Source organism: Dreissena polymorpha, chromosome 1 (assembly GCF_020536995.1).
Source record: "Dreissena polymorpha isolate Duluth1 chromosome 1, UMN_Dpol_1.0, whole genome shotgun sequence".
Lineage (NCBI taxonomy): Eukaryota > Metazoa > Mollusca > Bivalvia > Myida > Dreissenidae > Dreissena > Dreissena polymorpha.
In genome coordinates this window covers 147,806,637-147,833,060 of record NC_068355.1, presented here as the reverse complement: position 1 = coordinate 147,833,060, position 26,424 = coordinate 147,806,637, and the positions used below count along the sequence as shown (strand labels likewise).

The 26,424-nt window shown below is 36.1% G+C and overlaps 1 protein-coding gene across 3 annotated transcripts in view; it reads left to right on the top strand.

Annotated features, from left to right (window-relative positions):
* Positions 1 to 401: 401 nt before the first annotated feature.
* Positions 402 to 26,424, top strand: part of LOC127854850 (serine/threonine-protein kinase 36-like) — an 84,717-nt gene continuing 58,694 nt past the window's right edge. The window contains exons 1-10 of one of the 3 annotated variants that reach the window (XM_052389916.1): positions 402 to 1,003; positions 4,395 to 4,535; positions 5,043 to 5,120; positions 7,321 to 7,500; positions 9,524 to 9,591; positions 11,004 to 11,230; positions 11,798 to 11,976; positions 15,279 to 15,464; positions 16,159 to 16,173; positions 24,307 to 24,456. In XM_052389916.1, the coding sequence (XP_052245876.1) occupies positions 917 to 1,003; positions 4,395 to 4,535; positions 5,043 to 5,120; positions 7,321 to 7,500; positions 9,524 to 9,591; positions 11,004 to 11,230; positions 11,798 to 11,976; positions 15,279 to 15,464; positions 16,159 to 16,173; positions 24,307 to 24,456 (1,311 nt within the window). In that variant the 5' untranslated portion in view covers positions 402 to 916. The remainder of the gene's footprint in view (positions 1,004 to 4,394; positions 4,536 to 5,042; positions 5,121 to 7,320; positions 7,501 to 9,523; positions 9,592 to 11,003; positions 11,231 to 11,797; positions 11,977 to 15,278; positions 15,465 to 16,158; positions 16,174 to 24,306; positions 24,457 to 26,424) is intronic. The other 2 variants (XM_052389922.1, XM_052389917.1) reach the window with 2 other exon arrangements.

Genomic DNA, 26,424 nt, shown 5'->3' with positions numbered 1-26,424 from the left:
CAGAAAAGTTATCAATAAGGATGAGTTGCATAAAGTGGGTAGAAAGCATACTGGATTTGTTTATAAAGTTATATATGTTTCCATTTTTGTTCAAATATATAAAGTGTATCATTGTTTAGGGCTATTTCTTTTTCAATTTGAATTTTCAGTTTTAAATAATTTATGAAGCAGTTCATTGTAGGTAGTTGTTTTCTGCATTTCATACTGAATATAAAATATTTCATTAATATAATTATGTAATTCACAGTGTTATTAACCTCTTGTATTTTGAAGGTATTTACTCCTAAACTGATATTCACCAATCTTGTTGATACGCAGGGACCCTGCATATTTTAAAACTGATTTAAATGATGCCCAAGATGAAGTGAATGAACATTTTTAATTTCAACAAATATACATATTGATTTTGAAAATGATTATGGAAAGCGTGATGCAAATATTGTCGCAAAAAGTACTAGAGATTTTCCAGTATACAATGAATGTGGGCACAGTTGAATGAAAAATGGTCGTTACTTGTTTGAGTGTAACCTTATTATACTTGAAACCAGTCTGCATTCTGTGCGCATGCGTGGTAGCTGTTGTAAACAATTTTGGAACAACGATATCTTTCTCTTTTTTTTTTTAAACAATATATTGCACTAATGCGTCAATGAAACGCCCTGAAATTGAATAAAATCAAGAAGAAATTACTTAAAGAATGTTGTCACTGACTGTTATTCCTTGTTCAAGAAAAACATGATAAATGAATATCAATCGCGAAAATGAATGATAGTCTTCCAATTGTTTTGTGATAGAACAGGTCCCTGGCAGCCTGGCTGGATAGAAGAAAGCTGACTGTATGCATGAACATGCTTTTTGTTGAAGTTGGTGTATCGTTTCATATTGATATCGTCTTTTAGTTACATTGGTTATTGAAATGGCAGACAATTACCATGTGTTGGAGCTCATTGGTGAGGGTTCATTTGGGAAGGTTTACAAAGGAAGAAAGAAGTACACTGGCCAGGTAATGTCAAGTCTATAGTATTTTCCAGTATACCCCAACCTGGTTATATAGCAGGTCATCTATTCTGGCAAATTCTGGTTATTGCTTACTGGCTTTTGTGAATAAATATTTTCATTTAAATAATAAATAAGATGTTATTTTGCTTGATTGGTACTATGGTGGACAAACCAGTTATCGAACACCTAAGAAATTACGTTAAATTTCCTTAAAATTGAAACACTTAAAATGACAAAATCATTTTGTTTTAACAAATGACTAACAGTTCAATCATTGAATGATTCATCTGTAAAGTTTTCCAGCAAACTACCTTCAAGAATTTATAACAATGATTTCCTGGTTATTGTCACCTCTAGCAGACAAAACAAAATGGCAGCCAATGTAAACATGACCTATTACCCGACACTTCATAAATACTACTACAGTATATACAAAGTCACATGACTATCACGTGACCCGGACTCGGCGAAAAAATCTGCGTCTGCTGCAATCAAAATTGCAAACGGAAATATGCTTTTTGGTGTGCACGTTTTGATAGATGCATTCAAAAGTAAAACGGTGTTAATAAAAATAAATGCATTCCTTTAACCTGTTTTTGGCGCATTTGTTTCAAGCTAAGTAGGCAAGTAGGTCATGGACTTCATGTGCGACCATTTGTTTATCAATGTGACGTCATGCCCACTTTTGCGCATGTGCATACAGAACCAAAACAAAACGTCCGATAATAGGTGCTGTTCGAAAACAGGTACTTACACGATAAATATACTCAAACTCACCCGGGAATGTTAACTCTAAATCAGTTTTTGTGAGCTATTTATAAATTAATTATGTATCAGAGCTCCAGATAAGGGCCATACAGCCGTAAATACGGCTTTTTCTTGAAGGTTTACGCATTTATTTTTATAAACTGGACGTACAATTACGACTTTATTTTTCCTTTTACGCATTTGCAAAAACAATCTGGCCGTACCGATACGTCAGCGCAGCGTGATTTGTCGGTCTCTTACCTAACGGCGCTTTTCGTTAATTTAAATTACCGAAAAGTTGTAGACTGGGTTCTGGTATTATTGTCTATTCTGTCGTGTGATTTCCAATTACTCGTAAACCCCTCAAAAAAAATATTTCTGCGCGCATGGGAAGGCCGGCTAAACCCAAAAGCGGTTAAAAAACACACACTTTTTTGTCATATATTGGCTACATACATTTTCTTAACCATTATGACAAACAATCTGTAAACCCAGAACAACCCATTGTCGCACCGATATTAAACGATTTGATTGCATCTGTGGCTAAAAACGTAAGAAAACACAACAGGATCAAAACAAAAACTGTGGAAGATTGGAAAACCAAATATTATTTGACAGTTAACTGCTAAAGCAATTATTCTTTTGAGATGAGACAGTGACATTAGTATTCATTTACTTAGCTTACTAGTTGGCTGGTATTTTTTGTCAAGAAAATAAAAGAAATAGTATTGAGTCATGAGTTTTAATGATCATAATTCAGAATGGAAAACCTTAGAAAGTAATTGTTTAAGAAGCTTAATATATTTATTATAATTGCTGCAAATGTTTCTGTAAAGTCCGTCATACACCCTTCAATATCCAAGAACATGGGTAGTACAGTACTACCTCTATTTTGGATATGGTAGTACAGGTACTAATTGATTTTCAGCGTTACTCCTTTTCTTTCTGTCAGTGGCAGTACTGTTAATAATTTCACAAATCCTTATCTGGAGCTCTGATGTATTGTTCACATTTTGCCAATTTTCCGTTAAATGGCCTCTATATTATCGAAACTCTTACTAAAAATGCATGTTGATGCATTTTTTTTTAAAGAGAAGTTTGTTTTAATAAGATAAACAATATTATTTTATGGTAATTGGTAGCGCGTTTTAAGGCATCGGATTTGGGGCAGGAATTCAACTCTGGTATACAGTCTAATATACATTTAAGTATATTTACTGTACCCGGGGTACATGTCAGTATTCTTAAGAGTACCCTGGGTACATCCTGACTACAAGTAAGTAGTACCCGAGCAGACAATGACCAATCGAGAGTTATTTGCAACAACATATTTCACATTTGCTTAATTTTTTACCAAAAGATCATTTCTTGTAAAATTATTTGTGTTTGGTTATTGACCAGCCGAGCTTGCATAGAATTTTAAATCAATATCTTAACTCATAACTGAGATATTCAAGTTTAAAAAGTGATGCGTTAGAAAAGTCCCCAAGTGTATATATTAATTATATCAGAATTTTTTTTTTTGTCAAAGTGATGAAAAATGTTGTTTTATGACATATTGATGGTGTTTCAGTGAATTGGCCGCACCCAACACCTGTGGGTTGTCAACTTGAACATGAAATATAAATCAACATAACACACTTGTAACAGCAAAAGCATTTTCAAACATGTAAATGAATGGCATTTTTATAAACAGTAAATACCTCATTATTCAGATACTGTATAAGCAGATATGAAGTGTGCTTTTTGTTATTCCTCAACAACTTTTTTTTTATTGACAGCTTGCCCTTTATTTCTTGTTACACTCTTATATTTGTCATATTACCTTTAATCAGTACATTTATTGTATTGTTCAATCCACATTCCATGAGTATCCTGTAAGCTATCCCATGAATTCTGAAAATGAAAATAATTGTCTTCTTGCTGAAGCGATCATGCATCTTCAATGTTTCCAAAGTTGACATTTATAAGATTAGAATTCTGTATTGTAGTAATTTTCCACATAATAATTCTTGCTTTGTGTTATTAATATCCATGATGCCTTGTAAACCCAACCATTTCCCTATGGGGCCCTTTGATCACACATCACACATAAACTTTATGTTTAAGTAATCAAAGCAGTGTCACAAGTCTTTAAAACAAGTTGACCTGTGTCAAATTGCTATATCACTGTGTCAGATGAGATCTGTATGAAGATGTTTCATATCTTGTGTGACAGACAAGTGAATTGTTATTCTGGTAAATTAAAACAAACTTAGAGCTGGCATGAAGACCTATTGAAATTTCTGAATAATACTTTCTTCTGGAAGTGATTTATGGAAGTTTAACTTATTCCAAACATATATATATTTTTATTTATAAACAAAAACGCTGAATTATTTTTTGCCGAAGCTTTCGACCTCACGGTCTTCATCAGCGGCCATTATTTATTTTCAGATGTTTTGTTATTTTATTATCTGAAAATAAATAATGGCCGCTGATGAAGACCGTGAGGTCGAAAGCTTCGGCAAAAAATAATACAGCGTATTTGTTTAAATACAACAAGGCTAATAGAGACTTTGTTATATATAAATATATATATATATATATATAATTATATGAATGTGTAGACATTATTATTATTTTAATGTTGCTTATGTTTTTTTCAGATTGTTGCCATCAAATTCATTCCTAAAGTTGGCAAACCAGAAAAAGAGTTGCGAAATCTGCGACGGGAAATTGATATTATGAGAAATCTCCACCATGAAAATATTATTGAAATGTCAGACAGCTTCGAAACTGATAAAGAGGTATAATTAATGTGAAGTGAGTTCAGCAAACATGTATATTGCAATCAGTGCCTTCCACAGGATTTTGTTTAGACAACCCAGGGTTGTGAGGGGGGGATGAACTGCTTGGTGGATTTTGCTCAAACTCTTAACTGCTGAATGTAAAGATGAACCTAATGGAAGGAATTTGTACTGCTACCTGTTTTGGCCCTTTTTTGCTTGAAATGTATAGCATATTTGTCTGTTTCCAGGTTAGGTGAGGTCCATAGGGTCTGTTAATCATTTATTTTAAAATGATTTTACTTCTTTTAATATTTTTTTCTCACTATAATTAAGACTTTAAATAAAAAATGTCATCAATATGAAAGAAACTGTTGGCACAGATATAACATTTCATAGTTGTTTGTTATTCAGCTGTCACTTTTCATACTGTTAATTCTTTAGTATGTACTTATGGTAATGTGTACTTTTAGAAAATTGAATGGTATGCTTCTGACTCTAATATAAGTTTTTTGTTGATTTTTGTAGGTGGCTGTTGTAACAGATTATGCAGAAGGTGAATTATTCCAGATACTTGAAGATGATGGTAACCTACCAGAAGAACAGGTTTGTTTTTTCTTGGAGGAAAAGATGCAAAAAACATGGATGATTTTAATCGATATAAAACATGGCAATAGAAAATCAATTGTGTGTTTTTTACCATAACCTCTTTTAAAAGTGCCAGGCATTTCTTTACATTTTGTTGAGGCGACCCAGTGCCATAATTGTTTTGAAAATTATAAAGTCATTTTTTTTAGCTCACCTGATTGCTCAGATGAGCTTTTGTGACCGGACTTTGTCCATCGCCTGTCCGTCCGTCCGTCGTCCACATTTGGTTTGTAAACACTCTAGAGGCCACATTTCTTGTCTGATCTTCATGAAACTTAGTCAGAAGCTTTGTCCCCATGAAATCTTGGTCGAGTTCGAAATTGGGTCGTGCTGGGTCAAAAACTAGGTCACTAGGTAAAAAAAAAGAAAAAACCTGTTAACACTGTAGAAGTCACATTTCATGCCTAATCTTAATGTAACTTTGTCAAAATGTTTGTCTTAATGATATGTTGGTTGAGTTCAAAAGTGGTTCCGGTCCGTTGAAAAAACATGGCCGGCAGTGGGTTGGGGCAGTTTTCCTTATTTGGCTATAGAGAAACCTTGTAAACACTCTAGAAGTCACGCTTTTTGTCTAATCATCATGAAAGTTGGTCAAAACATTGGTTTTACTGATATCTCGGACGAGTGTGAAAATGGTCCGGATCGGTAGAAAAACATGGCCGCCAGTGGGCGGGGCATTTTTCTGTATATGTATATAGCGAAAACATGTGAACACTCTAGAAGTCACATTTTTGGCCCAATTTTCATGAAATTTGGTCAGAACATTTGTTTCCTTGATATGAGAGTTGAGTTCGAAAATGGTTCCGGTCAGTTGAATAACATGGCTGCCAGGGGGGGGGGCAGTTTTCCTTATTTGGCTATAGAAAAACCTTGTAAACACTCTAGAAGTCACAATTTTTGCCCAATCATCATGAAAGTTGGTAAAAACATTGGTTTTATTGATATCTTGGACGAGTTCGAAAATGGTCCAGATCGTTGAAAAAACATGGCCTCCAGTGGGCGGGGCATTTTTCTCTATATGTATATAGTGAAAACATGTGCACACTCTAGAAGTCACATTTTTTGGCCCAAATTTCATGAAATTTGGTCCGAACATTTGTTTCCTTGATATGAGAGTTGAGTTCGAAAATGGTTCCGGTCAGTTGAATAACATGGCTGCCGGGGGGGCAGTTTTCCTTATTTGGCCAAAGAGAAACCTTGTAAACACTCTAGAAGTCACAATTTTTGCCCAATCATCATAAAAGTTGGTCAAATCATTGGTTTTATTGATATCTCAGACAAGTTAGAAAATGGTTCAGATCGGTGAAAAAACATGGCCGCCAGGGGGCGGGGCATTTTTCTCTATATGTATATAGTGAAAACATGTGAACATTCTAGAAGTCACATTTTTGGCCCAATTTTCATGAAATTTGGTCAGAACATTTGTTTCCTTGATATGAGAGTTGAGTTTGAAAATGGTTCCGGTCAGTTTAATTACATGGCTGCCAGGGGGGAGGGAGCAGTTTTTTTATATTTATATAGTAAAAAAAGCTTTGAACACTCTTGAAGTCACAATTTTTGCCCAATCATCATGAAACTTGGTGAAAAGATTGGTTTTATATATGTCACATAATTAATGCCATAATTATTGCCCTTATATTGTCCAAATTTTCATTATATTTTACAAAATCCTTGTAAACACTCTAGAGGTCACAATTTTGTTTCAGATTTTATGAAACTTGGTCATAATATTTATTTTTGTAAGCAAAGTTTGATGTTTGGTAAGGGGGTCTACTCAAAATATAGGTCACCAGGTCAAATCTTACAAAAACAAAATCACTCCATATGCCAGAGTTTTGGTTCAATAATGATGAAACTTGACCAGGATGTTTGTCTGGACATTATCTAGGTCAGGTTTGATGTTTGGTTAAGATTGAATGAACCGACTCTCAGGTGAGCGAACTTGGCCCTCTTGTTTTAAAGATGTTAATGACAGATTACTTTAAGTGGTTATCTACATTATTTTCAAGCATTATACTGAGTATTTGTGGCATAATAAAGGCAATAACTATAGATGAACAAAAAGCCCTGAGTGCTAAACCTTCCAAACCAACAAAGTCATATGGCTTTTCTTTTAAATTCCTTATGCTTAGGGCTTAATGTAGCATGTCCTCTGCAGGTTCAGCACATTGCTGCTCAGCTGGTGTCTGCTCTATACTATCTCCATTCCCATCGTATCCTGCACAGAGACATGAAGCCACAGAACATACTGCTCGGCAAAGGAGGCATTGTGAAGCTCTGTGATTTTGGGTTTGCTCGAGCCATGAGCTTTAATACATTGGTGTTGACTTCAATCAAGGTGTGTAAAAGGCTCCTATTGCAAATAATTTCTTACTAATTTTGTAAAATGTTTAAATGCAAAAAATATAACAAAAAAGACATTTAAGCTAGCAAATCTGATAGGAAATTACAATGTACGACTAAATCATCAGATAACTTTCAGCATTTCCAGACAAGAAGGTTACAGGCATGCTAGCCAGACAGGTTGAACAATTGTCACATAAGAATCTTGCCTAATAGGCAATGTGTTTTACAGGCCTTTTAGCAGTTTGGAAGCGTCTTAAAGGCACTATTTTTACTAGGAAATTCCTCTTTTAGGTGTGTAATTTTTAACCAGGTTTTCCGAAGGAAAAAACTGGTTATTAGATTGGCGAATGCGGGCGGGCTGGCTGGCTGGCTGGCGGGCGGGCGGAACAAGCTTGTCCGGGCCATAACTATGTTGTTCATTGTCAGATTTTAAAATCATTTGGCACATTTGTTCACCATCATTGGACGGTGTGTCGCGCGAAATAATTACGTCGATATCTCCAAGGTCAAGGTCACACTTTGAGTTCAAAGGTCAAAAATGGCCATAAATGAGCTTGTCCTGGCCATAACTATGTCATTCATTGTGAGATTTTAAAATCATTTGGCACATTTGTTCACCATCATGGGACGGTGTGTCGCACGAAAGAATCACGTCAATATCTCCAATGTCAAGGTCGCCACGACTAAAAATAGATTTTTTTTTAAAACAAACTTACAAAGGGGGTTAATTTTGTTTGTTCATTACAAAAGTTCAGTTTGAGTTTTCTCCCTTTATCAGTTTTTTTTTTCACAATGAAAACCTGGTTTTGTGACAATTTTGTCCCTTGTATAATATTATGATCACCCTATTGGTAGTTTGGTTGATTGGGCTGTCATGCAGCACATGTGAATTTTTTGCTACTAACTTTCCTCTCAGTTTTCCGGGTATCAGCATTAAACGTTATGGATGTGTTGTTTATACTATGTAGAAGTGCAAGTTTTATTTCATTTTATGTCGTGATATTTTTTTGCAGAGTGTACTTGAATTTAATCAAATTTTGGATAGTTGCGAACAATTTGCTTGTCCAACAAAAATTTTAATAGAGTGTTGTTCATACATTTTTTATGCTCCCCAAAAATTTATTTTGGGGGACGCATATAGTCACCGCTTCGTCTGTCCGTCCATCTGTGTGTCCGTCCGTGCACAATTTTTGTCTGGGCTATTTCTCAGCAACTAATGACCGGAATTCAGTGAAACTTTATGGGAAGCTTCACTTCAAAGAGGAGATGTGCATAATATCAGCGGGTTCTGGTCGGATGATTTTTCACAGAGTTATGGCCCTTTGAAATTTTCCATTAACTGTACATATAGTGCAATTCTTGTCCGGGCTATTTCTCAGCAACTAATGACCGGAATTCAATGAAACTTTATGTGAAGCTTCACTACCAAGAGGAGATGTGCATATTATAAGCGGGTTCTGGTCGGATGATTTTTCACAGAGTTATGGCCCTTTGAAATTTTCTATAAAAAAATTCTTGTCCCCCCAACTACTGTGCCCAATACGTTTCCTTTTATCTGAATATATAGTGCAGTATTGTGACAAAAAAAACTTTGGGGAGCATCACCCATCTCCGACGGTTTCTTGTTTGTGGAAGTGCCAGATGTAACATACTAGTTTGTTGGTCGTACTATTTGCTGCTAAGTTGTTTGCATTTGCACTTTGAGTAGAATTAGCAAATGCCAAATTTTAGAGACTAATTTTGATAATATAAAAGTAATGGACCAGCTTGAAACATGTCAATTTGAGGTATTGGTCAACTGAAATGATTGTATTTGGTAATATTTTATTTTGCAAGGTGAAAACTGATTTTTACCTCCAGCATAAATAAAGGAGATCAGTTTTGTGAGCAGGATAATAATGATAGAAATGATTATTCTGATAAAAATTAGTAGAATGGAGAAATGTATGGTCATGATGACTGTTTCCATTATTTTTGTATGACAAAACAAACCTGGGTGTGTTTGAATTTCGCAGGGTACACCACTGTACATGTCCCCAGAACTCGTGGAAGAGAAGCCATATGATCATACAGCGGATCTCTGGTATGTTGAGATAGGTGCATGTATTTATATGAGTCGTGTTCTGAGAAAACTGGGCTTAATGCATGTGCGTAACGTGTCGTTCAAAATTGACCTGTGCAGTCCGCACAGGCTAATCAGGGACAACACTTTCTGCTGTTATGGTATTTTTAGTTTCAATGAAGTCCCTCCTTACCAAAAATCAAGTTTAGGAGGAAAGTGTCGTCCCTGATTAGCCTTTGCAGACTGCACAGGCTAATCTGGGACAACACTTTACGCACATGCATTATGCCCAGTTTTCTCAGAACACGACTTTCCAACGGTGTATATGATTATTAAATGAGGCCTACCAAATATGACAAAGGAGGTCTTAAATGTTCTAGAAATGATTTTATTGTGATTTTGAATCAATAAATGTTTGAACAAGTTTTGATTTACAGTGCATGTTACTCTTAGAATGGATATTTTGACCAACCTGTCATGTAAAAACACTCATACTTTAACGGTATTTACTTAGACAATAACACACAGCAGATCTGGGCCGGACATCTATAATTTGTCCGCTGCCAACATAATGGCCTGAGGGCCTTTGGACCCAGGGCCATTTTGCGGCTAGGGATGATTAATCATATCCGGCCCAGCTCTTTTGTGTGTAATCGTTTATATTACATAGCATCCTATTTTGTTGCTTCACTGAAAGATTTACCAAGCCAGCTTTCCGTACTTTATTACCCACTTAATGACATATCTTGTGAGATGATGGAATGCATTCGACACAGTTTCCGAAAGTTAGTGTGGTTTAAATTTAATTAATATTAAAAGACATAAGAATAGAAAATGGAAGTGAATATAATTGTAATTTAATTGTTATAAGCATTTGATGTAAGTTGTTATTGAGGTAAGCGTGTCTTTAACTAAAAAAAAATTGACTTCTACTTAAACTCAAATAGTGTGATCAGTTCCAGTTGCAATCCATATTCTTAGTATCATAATTTTGTGCTATGTCAAATTCTCATAAGTTTTTTCATTTATTTGTTAATTTATGCCTTAATTTTATTCATCAATTTTGGCAAGACTTAATTTGATGGCTGTTTTGTTCAGTTTAAGTCGCGCTCAGATTCTATTCAGAAATGAAAAATCAGCCTAAGTGAGCAATATAATTCATATTTGCCCGCTAGTTACTAATAACAGCCCTCTCGCTACGTCATTTTGTAACTATTATAGTAAAAATATGTAGTATATATGAGTGAAGTTGTTGCTAAATCTCACAGACTATCATAAGTTATCCTAAAAAAATAAATTCATATTGACGATATCATTGTAGTGTATTAAACACAAAGATGAAAAAAAAGAAATTGTCTTTCACAGGTTAAAAATTAATTTTATGTTTCTATAAATTGCTATTATTCCACATTGTGTTTTATCATGTTTCACAGGGCGCTTGGGTGTATCCTGTATGAGTTATTCACCGGGACTCCTCCATTCTACACTAACTCCATCTTCCAACTAGTCAGTCTCATTATCAAGGACCCAGTGAAGTGGCCAAAGAACATGAGTCCAATGTTCAAGGACTTTCTTCAAGGGGTTCTCACCAAGAACCCTCGACAGCGGCTGGCCTGGCCAGAGCTGCTGCATCACCCCTTCGTGGCTGAGCTAGTCAAAGGTTGGTGCACCAACACTTAAGTTACCGTAAGTATGCAGGATCAATTTACACACACTTGTGGCAAACAGTGGACATAATCAATGCGGATAAACATCTTTCACAATTAATGCCACAGTTGCATAGCAAAGTTGCTGTGGTTCGAATAAGAGGTGGTCCATAGTTTAAGCCACTGGTAAGACATATGACTGTATTGAAAACACACCATCCTCTACATAACATTGTAATAAATCAATTATCCATACCTACCAACTCTTGCTGTTTTAGACAGAAGACCAGGAACTGAATTGTAATTAAATATTTGTTCTTCATAACACATGTATCACAAAAATGAATCATATCTGTCTTCACTAGGAGACACAATGTAACTTTACTCTTCAGCATAAAACTAGAACAGCCTGCAAGTAACATGCAGTCTGTGAAGATTTTATGCTGTTTGCTGCTCATCAGTTTCCTGGGTAGGAAATGAAGCCTTTAAAACTAGAATCTAGCAAGAAAGGTCTTAAATTGTATGTGATTTTCTATTGCGTGTTAGTGCCTTTCTGAGTGGTAAAGGGTTTCATGTTTCAGTTCGTGAGGAGGACACTAGCCTGCCCAGCCCGTTCACACAGCCGCTGACTGCGTCCATGATACGAATGAAGGACGAGCAGGCCAAGGAGAAGGCGCACCCCAAGGGCACCTCCAAGATCCTTGCCAAGGCTCGCAAGAAGGCAATGGAGGAGGAGGAGAAGAAGGGCACACGCATAGAGGTACATGTGGTTAAGACTAATTGGATTGCTAATTACTGAAGGTCATGATCTTGTAGGTACCGTAATAACTATAAGTTTTCCGACACTTTAAGTTTTTGGACACCCTCGTTTTTAGCCAAAAAAAAAAAATCTTGACTATATTTTCGGACATAAGGATTTGTGTCCATAATTAATGACTCCAATTGTTCGGACAGTACATTTTACAGTGCTAGTTTACTAAATTTCTGCCATGTTTTCGCTTATCTGGGACCCTCGATCATGAAGTTTTACAAGCGGATTTACGTAATAAAACCTGGCATAGAATGCCCTGAGTGCAATGGACCATTACAATTGCATTATTGGGTAGATTACGATGTATACCTGTAAAATAAACAATGGTTTCACCCAACTGCATTTGAAATGATATCGTAATCAGGAAGCGGTATGGTTGTTTTTTCTGAAGTTTTAATATACCATTTCGGGTAAGAGATTGCAAATAAGTGAATTTGTACTTTATTATACCCCCACACACGAAGTTTAGGGGGGTATATAGGAGTGAGCTTGTCTGTCTGTTGGTCGGTCGGTCTGTCCGTCGGTCATATTAAGTGTCCGCTCTCTAATTCAAGTAGTTTTCATCCAATCTTCACCAAACTTGGTCAGAAGTTGTATCTAGATGATGTCTAGGCCAAGTTCGAACATGGGCCTTGCTGGCTCAAAAACTAGGTCACGGGGTCACTTAGTGCGTTTTAAACATTCAGCATGTTGTCCGCTCTCTAATTCAAGTAGATTTCATCTGATCTTCACCAAACTTGGTCAGAAGTTGTATCTAGATGATTTCTAGGCCATGTTTGAACATGGGCCTTGCCGGGTCAAAAACTAGGTCACTGGGTCACTTGGTGCGTTTTAAACATTCAGCATGTTGTCTGCTCTCTAATTCAAGTAGTTTTCATCCGATCTTCACCAAACTTGGTCAGAAGTTGTATCTAGATGATCTTAAGGCCAAGTTCCAACATGGGTCTTGCCGGGTCAAAAACTAGGTCACGGGGTCACTTAGTGCGTTTTTTAACATTCAGCATGGTGTCTTCTCTCTTATTCAAGTAGTTTTCATCCGATCTTCACCAAACTTGGTCAGAAGTTTTATCTAGATGATCTGAAGGCCAAGTTCGAACATGGGCCATGCCAGATCAAAAACTAGGTCACAGGGTCACTTAGAACGTTTTACACATTGAGCATGGTGTCCGCTCTCTATTTCAAGTAGTTTAAATCCGATCTTCACCACACTTGGTCAGAAGTTGTAACTAGATGATGTGTAGGTCAAGTTCGAACATGGGCCATGCGGGGTCAAAAACTAGGTCACGGGGTCACTTAGTGTGTTTTAAACCTCACCATGTTGTCCGTTCACTAATTCAAGTAGTTTTTATCCAATCTTCACCAAAATTGGTCAGAAGTTGTATCTTGATAATGTCTAGGGCAAGTTTGAATAAGGGTCATGCCGGGTCAAAACAAGGTCACAAGGTCACTTAATGCGTTTTAAACATCACAATGTTGTCCGCTCTTGAATTCAAGTAGTTTTCATCCAATCTTTACCAAACTTGGTCAGAAGTTGTATCTTGATGATGTCTAGGTCAAGTTTGAATATGGGTCATGCCGGGTCAAAAAATTGGGACTTGGGGTATCTTAGTGCGTTTTAAACCTCACCATGTTGTCTGCTCTCTAATTCAAGTAGTTTTCATCCAATCCTAACCAAACTTGGTCACAAATTTTATGTAAATGATCTCTAGGACAAGTTTGAACATGGGCCATGCCGGGCCTAAAACTAGGTCACGGGGTCACTTAGTGCGTTTTTTAACATTGAGCATGGTGTCCGCTCTCTAATTCAAGTAGTTTACATCCGATCTTCACCAAACTTGGTCAGAAGTTTTATGGAGATGATCTTAAGGCCAAGTTAGAACATGGGCCTTTCTGGGTCAAAAACTAGGTCAAGGGGTCACTTAGTGCGTTTTAAAAATTGAGCATGGTGTCCGCTGTTTTTTGTGAAGACGACATGCAAAATATTATGTGTCAATGCGCCATGTGGGGGTATTCGTCACGTCTGTGACAAAGCTCTAGTTTAAAGCAGGGAAAGGAGAGTGCACCACAATACAATTATTGCACATTTATTACTTGGTTTAATTTCATTATAATAATTGACAAACAACCATACCATGTTTGTCTCTAAATTTTCGGACACTCGTAATTAAACACCCACAAACGAAGTTTAGGTGGGTATATAGCAGTGAGCTTGTCTGTTGGTCGGTTGGTCTGTCGGTCTGTCTGTCGGTCCGTATTAAGTGTCCGCTCTCTTATTCAAGTTGTTTTCATCCGATCTTCACCAAACTTGTTCAGTGTTGTATCTAGATGATGTCTAGGTCAAGTTCGAATTTGGGTCATGCTGTGTCAAAAACTGGGTCATGGGGTCACTTAGTGCGTTTTAAACATTGAGCATGGTGTCCGCTCTTGAATTCGAGTAGTTTTCATCCAAGCTTCACCAAACTTGGTCAGAAGTGGTATCTAGATGATGTCTAAGCCAAGTTCAAACATGGGTCATGGCAGGTCAAAAACAAGGTCACAGGGTCACTTAGTGCATTTTAAACATTGAGCATGGTGTCCGCTCTCTAATTCAAGTAGTTTTCATCCAATCTTCACCAAACTTTGTCAGAAGTTGTATCTAGATGATGTCTAGGTCAAGTTTGAATATGGGTCATGCCGGGTCAAAAACTTGGTCACGAGGTCACTTAGTGCGTTTTAAACATTGAGCATGGTGTCCGCTGTTTTTTGTGAAGACAACATGCAAAATATTCTGTGTCCATGCGGCATGTGGGGTATTCGTTGCGTCTGTAACAAAGCTCTAGTTTTTTAATATTTTTCATATCTAAATTTTCGGACACGAAAAAATTTAATTATTTTTAAGTGTCCGAAAACTTAGAGTTATTATGGTATATCCTAATAATAATGAACCTTCCCCTTTACACATGCCAATATCTAACACATAGTTTTAATCTGACTTTACAGTAATATCAGCTTTTTACATTTAAATAATATTTCTGACATAATTTAATAAAAATATCTTTAAAATCTTTACTGAAAGACAACAGAAATAACACTTTTACAATAAATGTAGCATATCATTAATATACTTAACTAATATCACATATAATTGATAATTGCTTTAAGTGAAATGTGATGTTTACTCATCATTTACTGTTTATTAACAACTTCTCCCGTCATTTAACTGCATATTAATATTCATCTCCTCCATAACATTTATTTCCCACCTTCATCAGAATGGTACAGTGGAGGTCCCCAACACCACCTCTGGAAAGAAGCCAGCAGGGACTGAGTCCAGAGAAGCCTGGGGTCCCAAGTTGAAGTCAGATGAGTGCGGGGCAGTCCCGGACAGCCATCTGCCCGTACCTCAGCACCCTGACAGGGAGCACACAAAGGACTGGGAGAACACAGGGCTCAGTAAGGTGAGGCTCCTGACCGGCATACTGCAGTCATTTGAAGCAGACTACCTTCATAGATTGGAGGGGGGGGGGGGTTAAATCAAATTATCTAACTCGTTTTCGATAGAAGACTTTGTGTGTGAATATAGCTTAATTTCAATTTTACTTTGTTGTTGATAAGAAAACAACACTTGTAGTTTATTAGTTTATTTTCTTTTGGGTTAATTGTTGTAAAATCCATGGTTCATTGAGCATTTGAGAATGTATATTATTGCAAATAAATTATAAGTTCATTAATGATTAGTTTGGGTATATTATTATTGATCTGAAATTTGAAGTACAGTTATGTCTTGATAGTTAAACAAATAAGTTTAATTTTTAGGTGTGCTTTCCATTGCTGTGAACTAATACTTACTTTTTAATCAATGGTTGTCATTTAACATGTGTGTTTCTCTTCATATATTCAACAACTTGCAACCTTTTAAATGTTTTAACTAAAAGGTTATTTTGCTTATATGCAAAACATGAATTTTATATCTTATTTCTTACAAAAAAGTAATTTAATGACAAAGTATATCTGTTCATTGTTTTGATGCGATGGGACATTTCAAGAAATGTTTATATGTGTAAATAATTTGATTATATACAGTGTATTAAATTACACTATTGCTTGCAAGAGTGACCAATAAATCATGCAAATTGATTTTCACGTTTAAAGATTTCATCCAGAGAGGTAATTTACGCATGGTAGAGAGTGCATGACATTCATGACTATAGATATGCATATAAATGCCTGACCTACAGATTCTTGTGTTTAACTAAAATCTTTTCTTTTAAATGGGTCTCTTGCCGTATGCCACCAGCGTACTTCCAGACCAGTTGCACTCTAGCAAAGTCTGATTGGGAACTAACCCATCGGCTTTAAAGGGACTGTCAACCACGACGGCGAAGAAAAGAAAAGTTGTAAAATACAGTAATTGTTTACAATTATTAGTTTATATTGTTTAAAAAATCACGCCTGGTATATTACATTACTTGAAAAAAGTTCATTTTTTCAGTATATTCTGTAATAAAATTTCGCGATGTGAAATCGAAAGTACATCGTGAAAATAGGTGACATAACGATATACACACTATAAATAACACAAGTAAATTGATCATTTTATATATAAAATATATACAATTCACTACGCATGCACAATTTGCATTCCTGGGTTTACCACGTGACGATGATGATCAATCTACAGGCGTTATTTATAGTAAACTGGTAGTTACCTGGTAGACATACCCAGAAAAATTTATGACTGAATATACGGAAAATATGAACACTACAACTTTTTTCAAGTAATGTAATACACCAGTCATGATATTTTAAAAGATATAAACTAATAATTGTACAAAAATACAGTATTTATACCCCCACAAACGAAGTTTAGGGGGGTATATAGGAGTGAACTTGTCTGTCGGTCGGTCGGTCTGTCTGTCGGTCCATATTAAGTGTCTGCTCTCTAATTCAAGTAGTTTTTAGCCGATCTTCACCAAACTTGGTCAGAAGTTGTATCTACATGATGTCTAGGCCAAGTTCAAACATGGGCCTTGCCTGGTCAAAAACTTGGTCACGGGGTCACTTAGTGCGTTTTTAACATTCAGCATGTTGTTCGCTCTCTTATTCAAGTAGTTTTCATCCGATATTCACCAAACTTGGTCAGAAGGTTGTATCTAGATGATCTTAAGGCCAAGTTCGAACATGGGCCTTGCCAGGTCAAAAACTAGGTCATAGGGTCACTTAGTGCGTTTTTTTTACATTCAGCATGGCGTTCTCTCTCTTATTCAAGTAGTTTTCATCCAATCTTCACCAAACTTGGTCAGAAGTTCTATCTAAATGATCTGAGGCCAAGTTCGAACATTGGCCATGCCAGTTCAAAAACTAGGTCACAGGGTCACTTGGTACGTTTTACACATTGAGCATGGTGTCCGCTCTCTATTTCAAGTAGTTTAAATCCGATCTTCACCACACTTGGTCAGAAGTTGAAACTAGATGATGTGTAGGTCAAGTTCGAACATGGGCCATGCCGGGTCAAAAACTAGGTCACGGGGTCACTTAGTGTGTTTAAAACCTCACCATGTTGTCCGCTCTCTAATTCAAGTAGTTTTTATCCAATCTTCACCAAAATTGGTCAGAAGTTATATCTTGATAATGTCTAGGGCAAGTTTGAATATGGATCATGCCGGGTCAAAACAAGGTCACGGTGTCACTTAGTGTGTTTTAAACATCACAATGTTGTTCGCTCTCTTATTCAAGTAGTTTTCATCCAATCTTCACCAAACTTGGTCAGAAGTTGTATCTAGATGATGTCTAGGTCAAGTTTGAATATGGGTCATGCCAGGTCAAAAACTAGGTCACGGGGTATCTTAGTGCATTTTAAACCTCACCATGTTGTCTGCTCTCTAATTCAAGAAGTTTTCATCCAATCCTCACCAAACTTGGTCACAAGTTTTATCTAAATGATCTCTAGGACAAGTTTGAACATGGGCCATGCCGGGCCTCAAACTAGGTCACGGGGTAACTTAGTGCGTTTTTTAACATTGAGCATGGTGTCCGCTCTCTAATTCAAGTAGTTTACATCCGATCTTCACCAAACTTGGTCAGAAGTTTTATGGAGATGATCTTAAGGCCAAGTTTGAACATGGGCCTTTCTGGGTCAAAAACTAGGTCAAGGGGTCACTTAGTGTGTTTTAAAAATTGAGCATGGTGTCCGCTGTTTTTTGTTAAGACGACATGCAAAATATTATGTGTCAATGCGCCATGTGGGGTTATTCGTCACGTCTGTGACAAAGCTCTAGTTTACATCTTTTCTTTTCTTCGTCCTCGTGGTTGACAGTCCCTTTAAAGTCACATAGGCTCATAAGCAGACTGAGTAACTCCTGACCAGATTGCATGAATGTTCTGTAGCTTCACTGGCAACATACAGCATCAGACCCATTTTTGCATTTGTGTGGCCCTTTTTATAAATAAGCAGCTTATTTGCATGAAAGCTCTCCTATTACAATGCATAATAACCATACACTGCTAACACTTAAAGAAACATAAACTGACAGTTAAGTATTTTTAGCCTGATTTAACATTTTTACAAATAACCCATTAAATGACTAATCCTGATATTGGCCGAAAACATTGTAACTATTGTCAAATAAGTCTGTACACTCTCTGTCTAGAAGATGACAATACATACAAATTATGCCATCATACTTTATTGTTTGAATAACAATAATGTCTTTTTATGCCCACGGATCGAATGATCGGGAGTATATTGTTTTTGGCATGTCTGTCATTGTATGTGTGTGTCACTGTGTGTGTCCAAAGACTTTTACCAAAACTTTAACATTGGTCATAACTTTTGCAATATTGAAGATAGCAACTTGATATTTGGCATGAATGTGTATCTCATGGAGCTGTACATTTTGAGTCGTGAAAGGTCAAGGTCATTCTTCAAGGTCAAAGATCATATATATGGCTTCAAAGCGGCTCATTAGGGAGCATTGTGTTTCTGCCAAACACATCTCTTGTTGTTTTTCAAATTTAACCTGTGTCCAGATTTTTGTTATATGTTCTTACAATATTGTATTTCTTCAAATTTCAGCGGCTTCAGGTAAAACTGCACAATTTTATTAGGAAGTTTAAAAAGTTGTACTAGGCAGTCATCACAACCAGAATATTCTTTTGCTATGGTTTCTATGCATGTAGATCCTGGTTTAACAATTTCTTTACCTAACAATTTAATGTCAATAACATGGTGCCTTCTTCCTTCTTTTCTGCTAGTTGTTAGGGGCTGTTTTGGCTGAGTAGTTTATTTGGCTCTAAAGAATAAATTATTTGTGTCAGGCAAACCTACTCTAGGTATCCAGAACCAGAACATGTCTAGTGACAATTTTTGGGTGAATTTTGTTTTTGTCAGATCTTAGATAAATTTAAATATTTTTACCAAAATGTATGTTAACAAAGGTTTTAACAAACAAAATCATTATCTAACCTTTTTGAGATTGATGCCTGAAACACATAATTTATTTGTTGGTGGTGTTATTTTAATAGAAATCATACGTTTTCTTTAGAAATCATGTATTTTAGAAATCATGCATGTTTTTTTGATATTGTATATGAAATTTCTGTCTTTGGTGTCTGCATTTTTGTCCCCTACCGGTGAAACTTATGGTTTGCGCTCTGTGAGTCTGTGACACTTCTGGAACCTGCGATATCTTAAAAAGTTCTTCATATTTTTTCATGAAACTTGAAACATGGACAGATGGCAATATGGAGAGTATGCATGTCATTTCATTTTGTTCCTCTGTCAAGAATTATGGTTGCTATGGCAACTAATAGGCTAGAAATATTGCTGAAAATGGTGGATCCTGTGATAACTTTGAAAGATCTTTATATTTTTTTCATGAAACTTAAAACATGAATAGATGGCAATATGGAGATTATGCACATCATTTCATTTTGTTCCTATGTCAAAAGTTCTGGTTGCTATGGCAACAAATAGACTAGAAATATTTCTGAAAATGGTGGAGTTTCACCGGTAGGGGACTTATATTGCTTGGCAATAGTCTTGTTTATTTTATTTATTTATTTTGCCACCAAAGGAACACATAATTCTATTGGTTTGTTTGCACATCAAGCACTAGTATATGAATACTATTTTTACTATTATAGATGAGCGGTATATTTTTTTGCTTGATGTCGGTCTGTCGGTAGACCAGTTTGTTTCTGATCAATGAGGAATTGACAGATTGGCTTGATTCTTCACATATGCATTGGCCTTAGACAGTAGATGACCCTATTGAAATTGGTCTCACTATTCAAAGTTTAAGGTTACTGTGAAATTAAGTGTTATATAGGTTTCTGTTTGATATGTCATCAAAGGATTGAGTGATGGGCCTCATACTTTGCAGATGCTTTGACCTTGAACAGTAGATAATCCCTATTGAAATTTAGGTCCATGATCAAAGTCACTGTGACATTGAATGAGAAAGTCATGTCCAAATGATAACTCGTTAGCGGATTGACTTCAGTGCTCCAGCCAGCTTTTCAAAATAGAGGGGAGCTTCCCCAAAAAGGGCACATTTTACGCATAATTTTGGAAAATAGGGCATTTGGTTACAAAACTATACTTACGTATATACTTTGGTTATACTATATACTTATTAATTGTAAACACTAGTGCATTGGATGACTTCACCAATTGTATGCTGTTCCTCATTTTGTGTAATGAAATTACAATAAATATATTACTATCTACATTGGCGCTAAGGAAAACAACTTAGTAGCCAATTTCCTAAACGACTTGGGCTAGCATCTGACTACACGCATTAGAGATATGTAGATATCATATTTCTTTCCGGTGTGTGTGTGGGGGAGGGGGGGATTCTGATTTTTTTTTATCACCTATCATCATTAAACTGCATGTTAATCTTTCAGGTTCCAGTTTCAGCATCAGTGGCCTTTTAGAAGAAAATGAAATGAAGAAAACATGAAATAAATTCAGGGGTTTCACTGGTCCAAAAAACGTTGTGACTGTCAATACTTAAATTCGTTGCTTTAAATAACTTTGAGCCAATGTTTGTCCACAATAATAATATTAATTAAAACAAAAATCTATATTGACAAATTTAAAGTCTAAACAATGATCAATGTCACCATGAAGTAGCATCCAGTCTGGAGATTAAAATGAAACATTGTTATTGTTAATAAAAGGATATATTCATTTCACAACACGTTATTTCAACTTATGTCAACAACGTTGATAGTTTTGTTGGGTCGCGAAAATATATGACAATATCAACATTACATTTTACTTGCAGAGTGCTAAATCCTCCTTTTAAAAAAGTTCTTTATTTGTTGAAATAACAACTGTCTGCCCCTATTCATGTTAAAATTCATCATGATTGAGGACAGACAGTGTTTTAAAGTTCAGAAATAAAATCCAAACACAAATATGTTTTCCATGCCGTAATTTCGGACTAAAAATTAACTGCATATTCGCATTAAAAAAAGATGATTAATTTTCAAATGTTAATAGGTATTTTGAATTAAAATCACTATTTTTGCAAACAAAAAATTATAGCCAAAGAATTCAGAAGTTTAAAATAATCAATATTGCTGAGTTTGATTTCATTCGAGTGTGATTGTGCCTAACCAAGCGTGACCTCAGAGATAATCTTTCACAGCATGTTACTATCGTCTGCAACAAAAGGCTAATTAGTGATCTGATGACAAACCATGCCATTGGGGCTTGTTTGTTCACAATGTGTTGACTTAATACACCCCAGGCAGTCATGTTATGTGTGTATTCCTGTCGATGTTTCTGGCGATTTATACGGCCTGAAAGCAGGAATTAAGAGATCAAAAGGGCATTTGACAGAAAAATAGAGGGGCGCTTTTTAAGTGGGCAAATTTTAGAGGGGCGCAGCGCCCCTCTATTTGTTGCTAGCTGGAGCACTGGACTTTATGCCCCCGAAGAAGGGCATATAGTGATCGGACTGTCAGTCCGTCCGTCCATGTGTCCGTCACACTTTGCGTTTAGGTTTCGAAAAATGCTCATAACTTTTATGTCACTTCTGATAGCAATTTCATATTTGGCATGCATGTGTATATGGACAAGGCCTTTCCATACGCACACAAATTTTGACCCCTGTGACCTTGACCTTGAACTAAGGGTTCAGGTTTAGGTTTCAAAATCTGCATTTAGGTTTCAAAAAAAGTTCATAACTTCTATCAAGCATAAGTCATCCTATGGTGACAGCTCTTGTTGCAGATACATTGGCCTCACACAATTCGCATGGGTAACTCAATGACCACCATGGTGCCAAATGTTTTGGTTATAATATGACTCTAGGGCGTGTTGCGTGCAACAGGAATACCATAGCTAAATCTGTCTGGTCAAGGTCACACTTAGAGGCCAGGTTTATTTACAAAGTCACACTAATATTATAAGATTAGCTCTTATGGCCAGTTTTGTGCAAAAAATCCTGTATCAAGGCCTTGATTGGAGGGGGCATCTTTCTCCAACCGCGAAGTTCTTGTTTAATTTGGGAATTATTATTTATTGAACAAGCATACTATGGTGATGGACTAACTAATGACTTATATGTTCTATTATTCTCTGTCTATTCTAGAAAAGCCAAAAGAAGGTGGGAAATTGCACCTTCACTTTGAAAAATAAGGGGGATTTTAAAGAAACAGGGGGCGATTATCAAATACCATTAGTATACATTTTACTTTTGATGATTAACTGTTTTACCTTAAACATAATTACATACTGCCAGGTCAGTGAAATACTATAATAACTGCCGTTAAATAAGCCTTTCATGATATCCAGGGCTACAAAATTGTGAAATATAATTCGATACATTCACGCTTTCCATGCAGTTGTTGTGACGTTGTGCATGCAGCATGATTTTCACGCGCTTTTTATCGAGATAAAGATCACAAACTACACAAGCACTGTTTATTTCAAGCAAGAATTTTGTAAGGCCATGTAAACCTTTAAATTCGGATGTGTGTGTCTGATTACAAATTTAATAATGCTCCTTCGAGAATTCAATAAAACGTTTACAGTTGTTTGTAATTAATTCAACAATAATGGCTTAAAACGCTTTAAGTGTTGAAGAAATGTTTTGACAACGCTATGCATGAAATGCACGATTTCCATGAGCATTACGCCCGCTTGCCATCATCAGTTTTCTAAAAAACTGGCAACGATTTCATTGCAGAGTTGTAAACCGTAGGGTCCAATTAGCGTGGTTGGTATAAGAAAACCAAAAAACTTCTACAAAACCATGCACTTATGGCAATTAAGTCATGCATTGCCTTCAGGATTTTAGTGCAGGAATGACTGCCTACGCATGCTGACGCTCATGTTGACTTTCCACACAAAGACGCCAGGCTTTTATGTTTCATAAAGAGATACAATCATGCAAATGACAAAAGATTGTAAATCACCTCTAAACCGTTTTGGTCAAGTCGATTTCACGTTGATCTTTAAAAAATACTCATTGATAATCAAGCATGTGATTTTTTCTCGCACATATGCTGGAAATGTGCGCAATCTTTGGAAAAACAGGGAGAAACGTGCAATTCCTTGTTCTAGAAAGGAAACTGATAATTGATACAACTTGTTTAAGGAAAGTGAATACATGTATTGTTTCATTTAAATAGTATAGTATTTAGTTTCTGCATCATTTATCTGAGCAAAGAAATACCACATTTTGAGTTTTATTATCTCACCAGAGCACAAAGTGCCCATGTTATAAGCTTGGTGATCACCTTTTATCTGCCATTCATTGTGCCTGATAACATTTACTTTTTGAAAACATCAGGGACCACATTCATTGCCAAATCACCATTTGTCCCAGTTATATCTCGTCCAAGTTTTTTACTTGGTCACAAACTAGGTGGGGGTCACAAACAAGATCATAATGGGGTAATTAAAAAAGCTTGTGATCAGTCACATTTTGTCCCCAAGAGCAGATGTTCCTAAGTTATCTGGACCGAGTTTGAAAATGGTTCTGGTCCAGTGAAAAACATGGCCACAATGAGCAGTTTTACATATATATCTATAGTTTAACTTTTTTAATGCTCTTAAGGTCATATTTATTATCCAATTTTCATAAAACTTGTTAAGAATATTTGTCCCAGTCATATCTCTATAGAGTTCAAAACTGGTTCCAGTCCATTGAAAAACATGGCAGCATGGAGAAACTCAGTTTAATTCATCTATGAAATGAATTTCAAAGGCTTGTGTCCACAGGATAAGGGTAGTGTGTTTTTCTTATATCTCTCCCATTGTGGAGTCCCTTCCATTCACAGAATGCTGACCCCACCCCTCGTACTGATCGCATCAGCAAGGACTATGAGAAAGAGTACCCGAGTATTGAGATCGAGGGCAGACGCACCATACGCAAGTCTTCGGACAAGCAGCCTACCAAGAACATTGAAAACGTGAAGCTGGATGGAGAGGTAACTGGATAGCATTGAAGTCGGTTTAACCCTTTGCATTCTAGGAAATTTGTCGTCTGCTAAAATGTCGTCTGCTGAATTTCTAAAAATAGCATTTTTTTCGATTTTTTTTTTAAAGAATACTATCAGAATAGCAAACAGTTTGGATCCTGATGAGACGCCACGTTCTGTGGTGTCTCATATGGATCCAAACTGTTTGCAAAGGCCTTCAAAATTCAGTTCCTGCACTGAAAGAGTTAAAGTTCATGCCAGGGCTCTCATTAACATTAAAATTAGATGAAACCTCCTTGCCTCGTATTAAATTGTTTTGACAGTATTAATCACCCCTTATGAAATGGATTATAAACAAAAACACTAAAATTTTAACAGATTTTCATTTAATGTAAGTCTTGTTTTTTACCCATGTTGTGTGTTTGTTTTTTTAAACTATAAGCTCTGAACTGTTTGGTAAAAAAAATTGGAGGTTCTCACGTTCAAATGTTGTCTATTACAAGTTCTAAGGATGGTTTTGGATCCTTTTGATAATTCCATGACTCCAATTTTAAGGCCAAATTTTGGAGTCAATTACTCCAAATCTTGTCTTAATGCAAGCTCCAAGATTTTCCTGTGCACAACACTAATCTAAACTAGATTTTTAGCTCAGCTGTTTTCGGAGAAAACCCGAGGTATTGTCATAGCCAGCTCGTCGTGTCGTCCGCCGTAGGCGTCGTGCTAAAACCTTTACATTGGCTCTAAAATCAAAGTGCTTCCACCTACAACTTTGAAACTTCACATGTAGATGCACCTTGATAAGTTCTACACGCCACATCCAGTTTTGGGTCACTAGGTCAAAGGTCAAGGTCACTGTGACCTCTAAAAAAAAAAAAATCTGACAAGCTTTCGCAGCCGAGCGTGGCACCCGTTATGCGGTGCTCTTGTTGCTAAAGAAGACCTGTTAATGAAAAGATAACAGCAAAGCAAAAAAGTGTTGTTTGTTATTAGGCTCATCTAGGATGACAATTAACGCACATGCATCAAGTCCCTTTTTCCTAGAGCTGGAAAACAACAACAAAGTTTGCATGATTTTTCTGTTGTATCATTTCATTGGTTTGTAAATAGAATCTTATGATATAAAAGAAAGTTTAGTGCCCCTCATTACTAATTCATAGATAGAAAGACTGAATATTTATATACAAAGTACAAAAGCATATTGTGTTATTATAAATTATAAAAATTATATGTACCATTAAAAAAACAAATCCCATTTATCTAAGCTGTCTATGGCTTGTTGCATAAATTTGCTTGTTTATTAAATCTCCCTATTTTTTGAAGCACTGTCCAACATCATTGCTTTCATGTTCTGTTCAACAACATCTATGATACTATGCTTATTGTTTGTTCAGGGTAATGATAAGGTAATTCTTTTTCTAATTCTGGAATGAAATGTACCCTTTTCCGATCATAGAAATAATGGTAGTCATTGTATTGTGGTTTCTAATCTAACTCCATGGTATATTGTAGTTTTTATCCCCTACTTGTGTAACCAAAGGAAACTTTAGGTTTAGTCCCCAGTCCGTCCAAATAAGGATCTTGCCATATCTCTGAAAGCATTTAAACTACGTTGATGAAACTTAGTGTGTGGATAGGGGTCGATAGGTCGAAATATGTATGTTATTATACTTGTTGTGTTTAACAAAATAGTGGCTGCTATTGTTACATCAATAATTGAAACTTAAGTCTTGATCTTGCGTTTATTTTAAAAAGTACTCAAGGCAGGTGAAAATTGGTGTGTGGATAGAGGGCTATATGGGGAATATGCAAGCTATTTCATTATTTCCATCAGACTGAAATTGTTGTTGCTATGATACAGATGCTAAAGTCTCAGAAATAATTTTAATCTAAAATCTGTATCCTGCAATAACTCAAAACGTATATTAGCTAGATTCATAAAACTCAGTAGGTGGATAGAGGTCCATATGGGATATATTA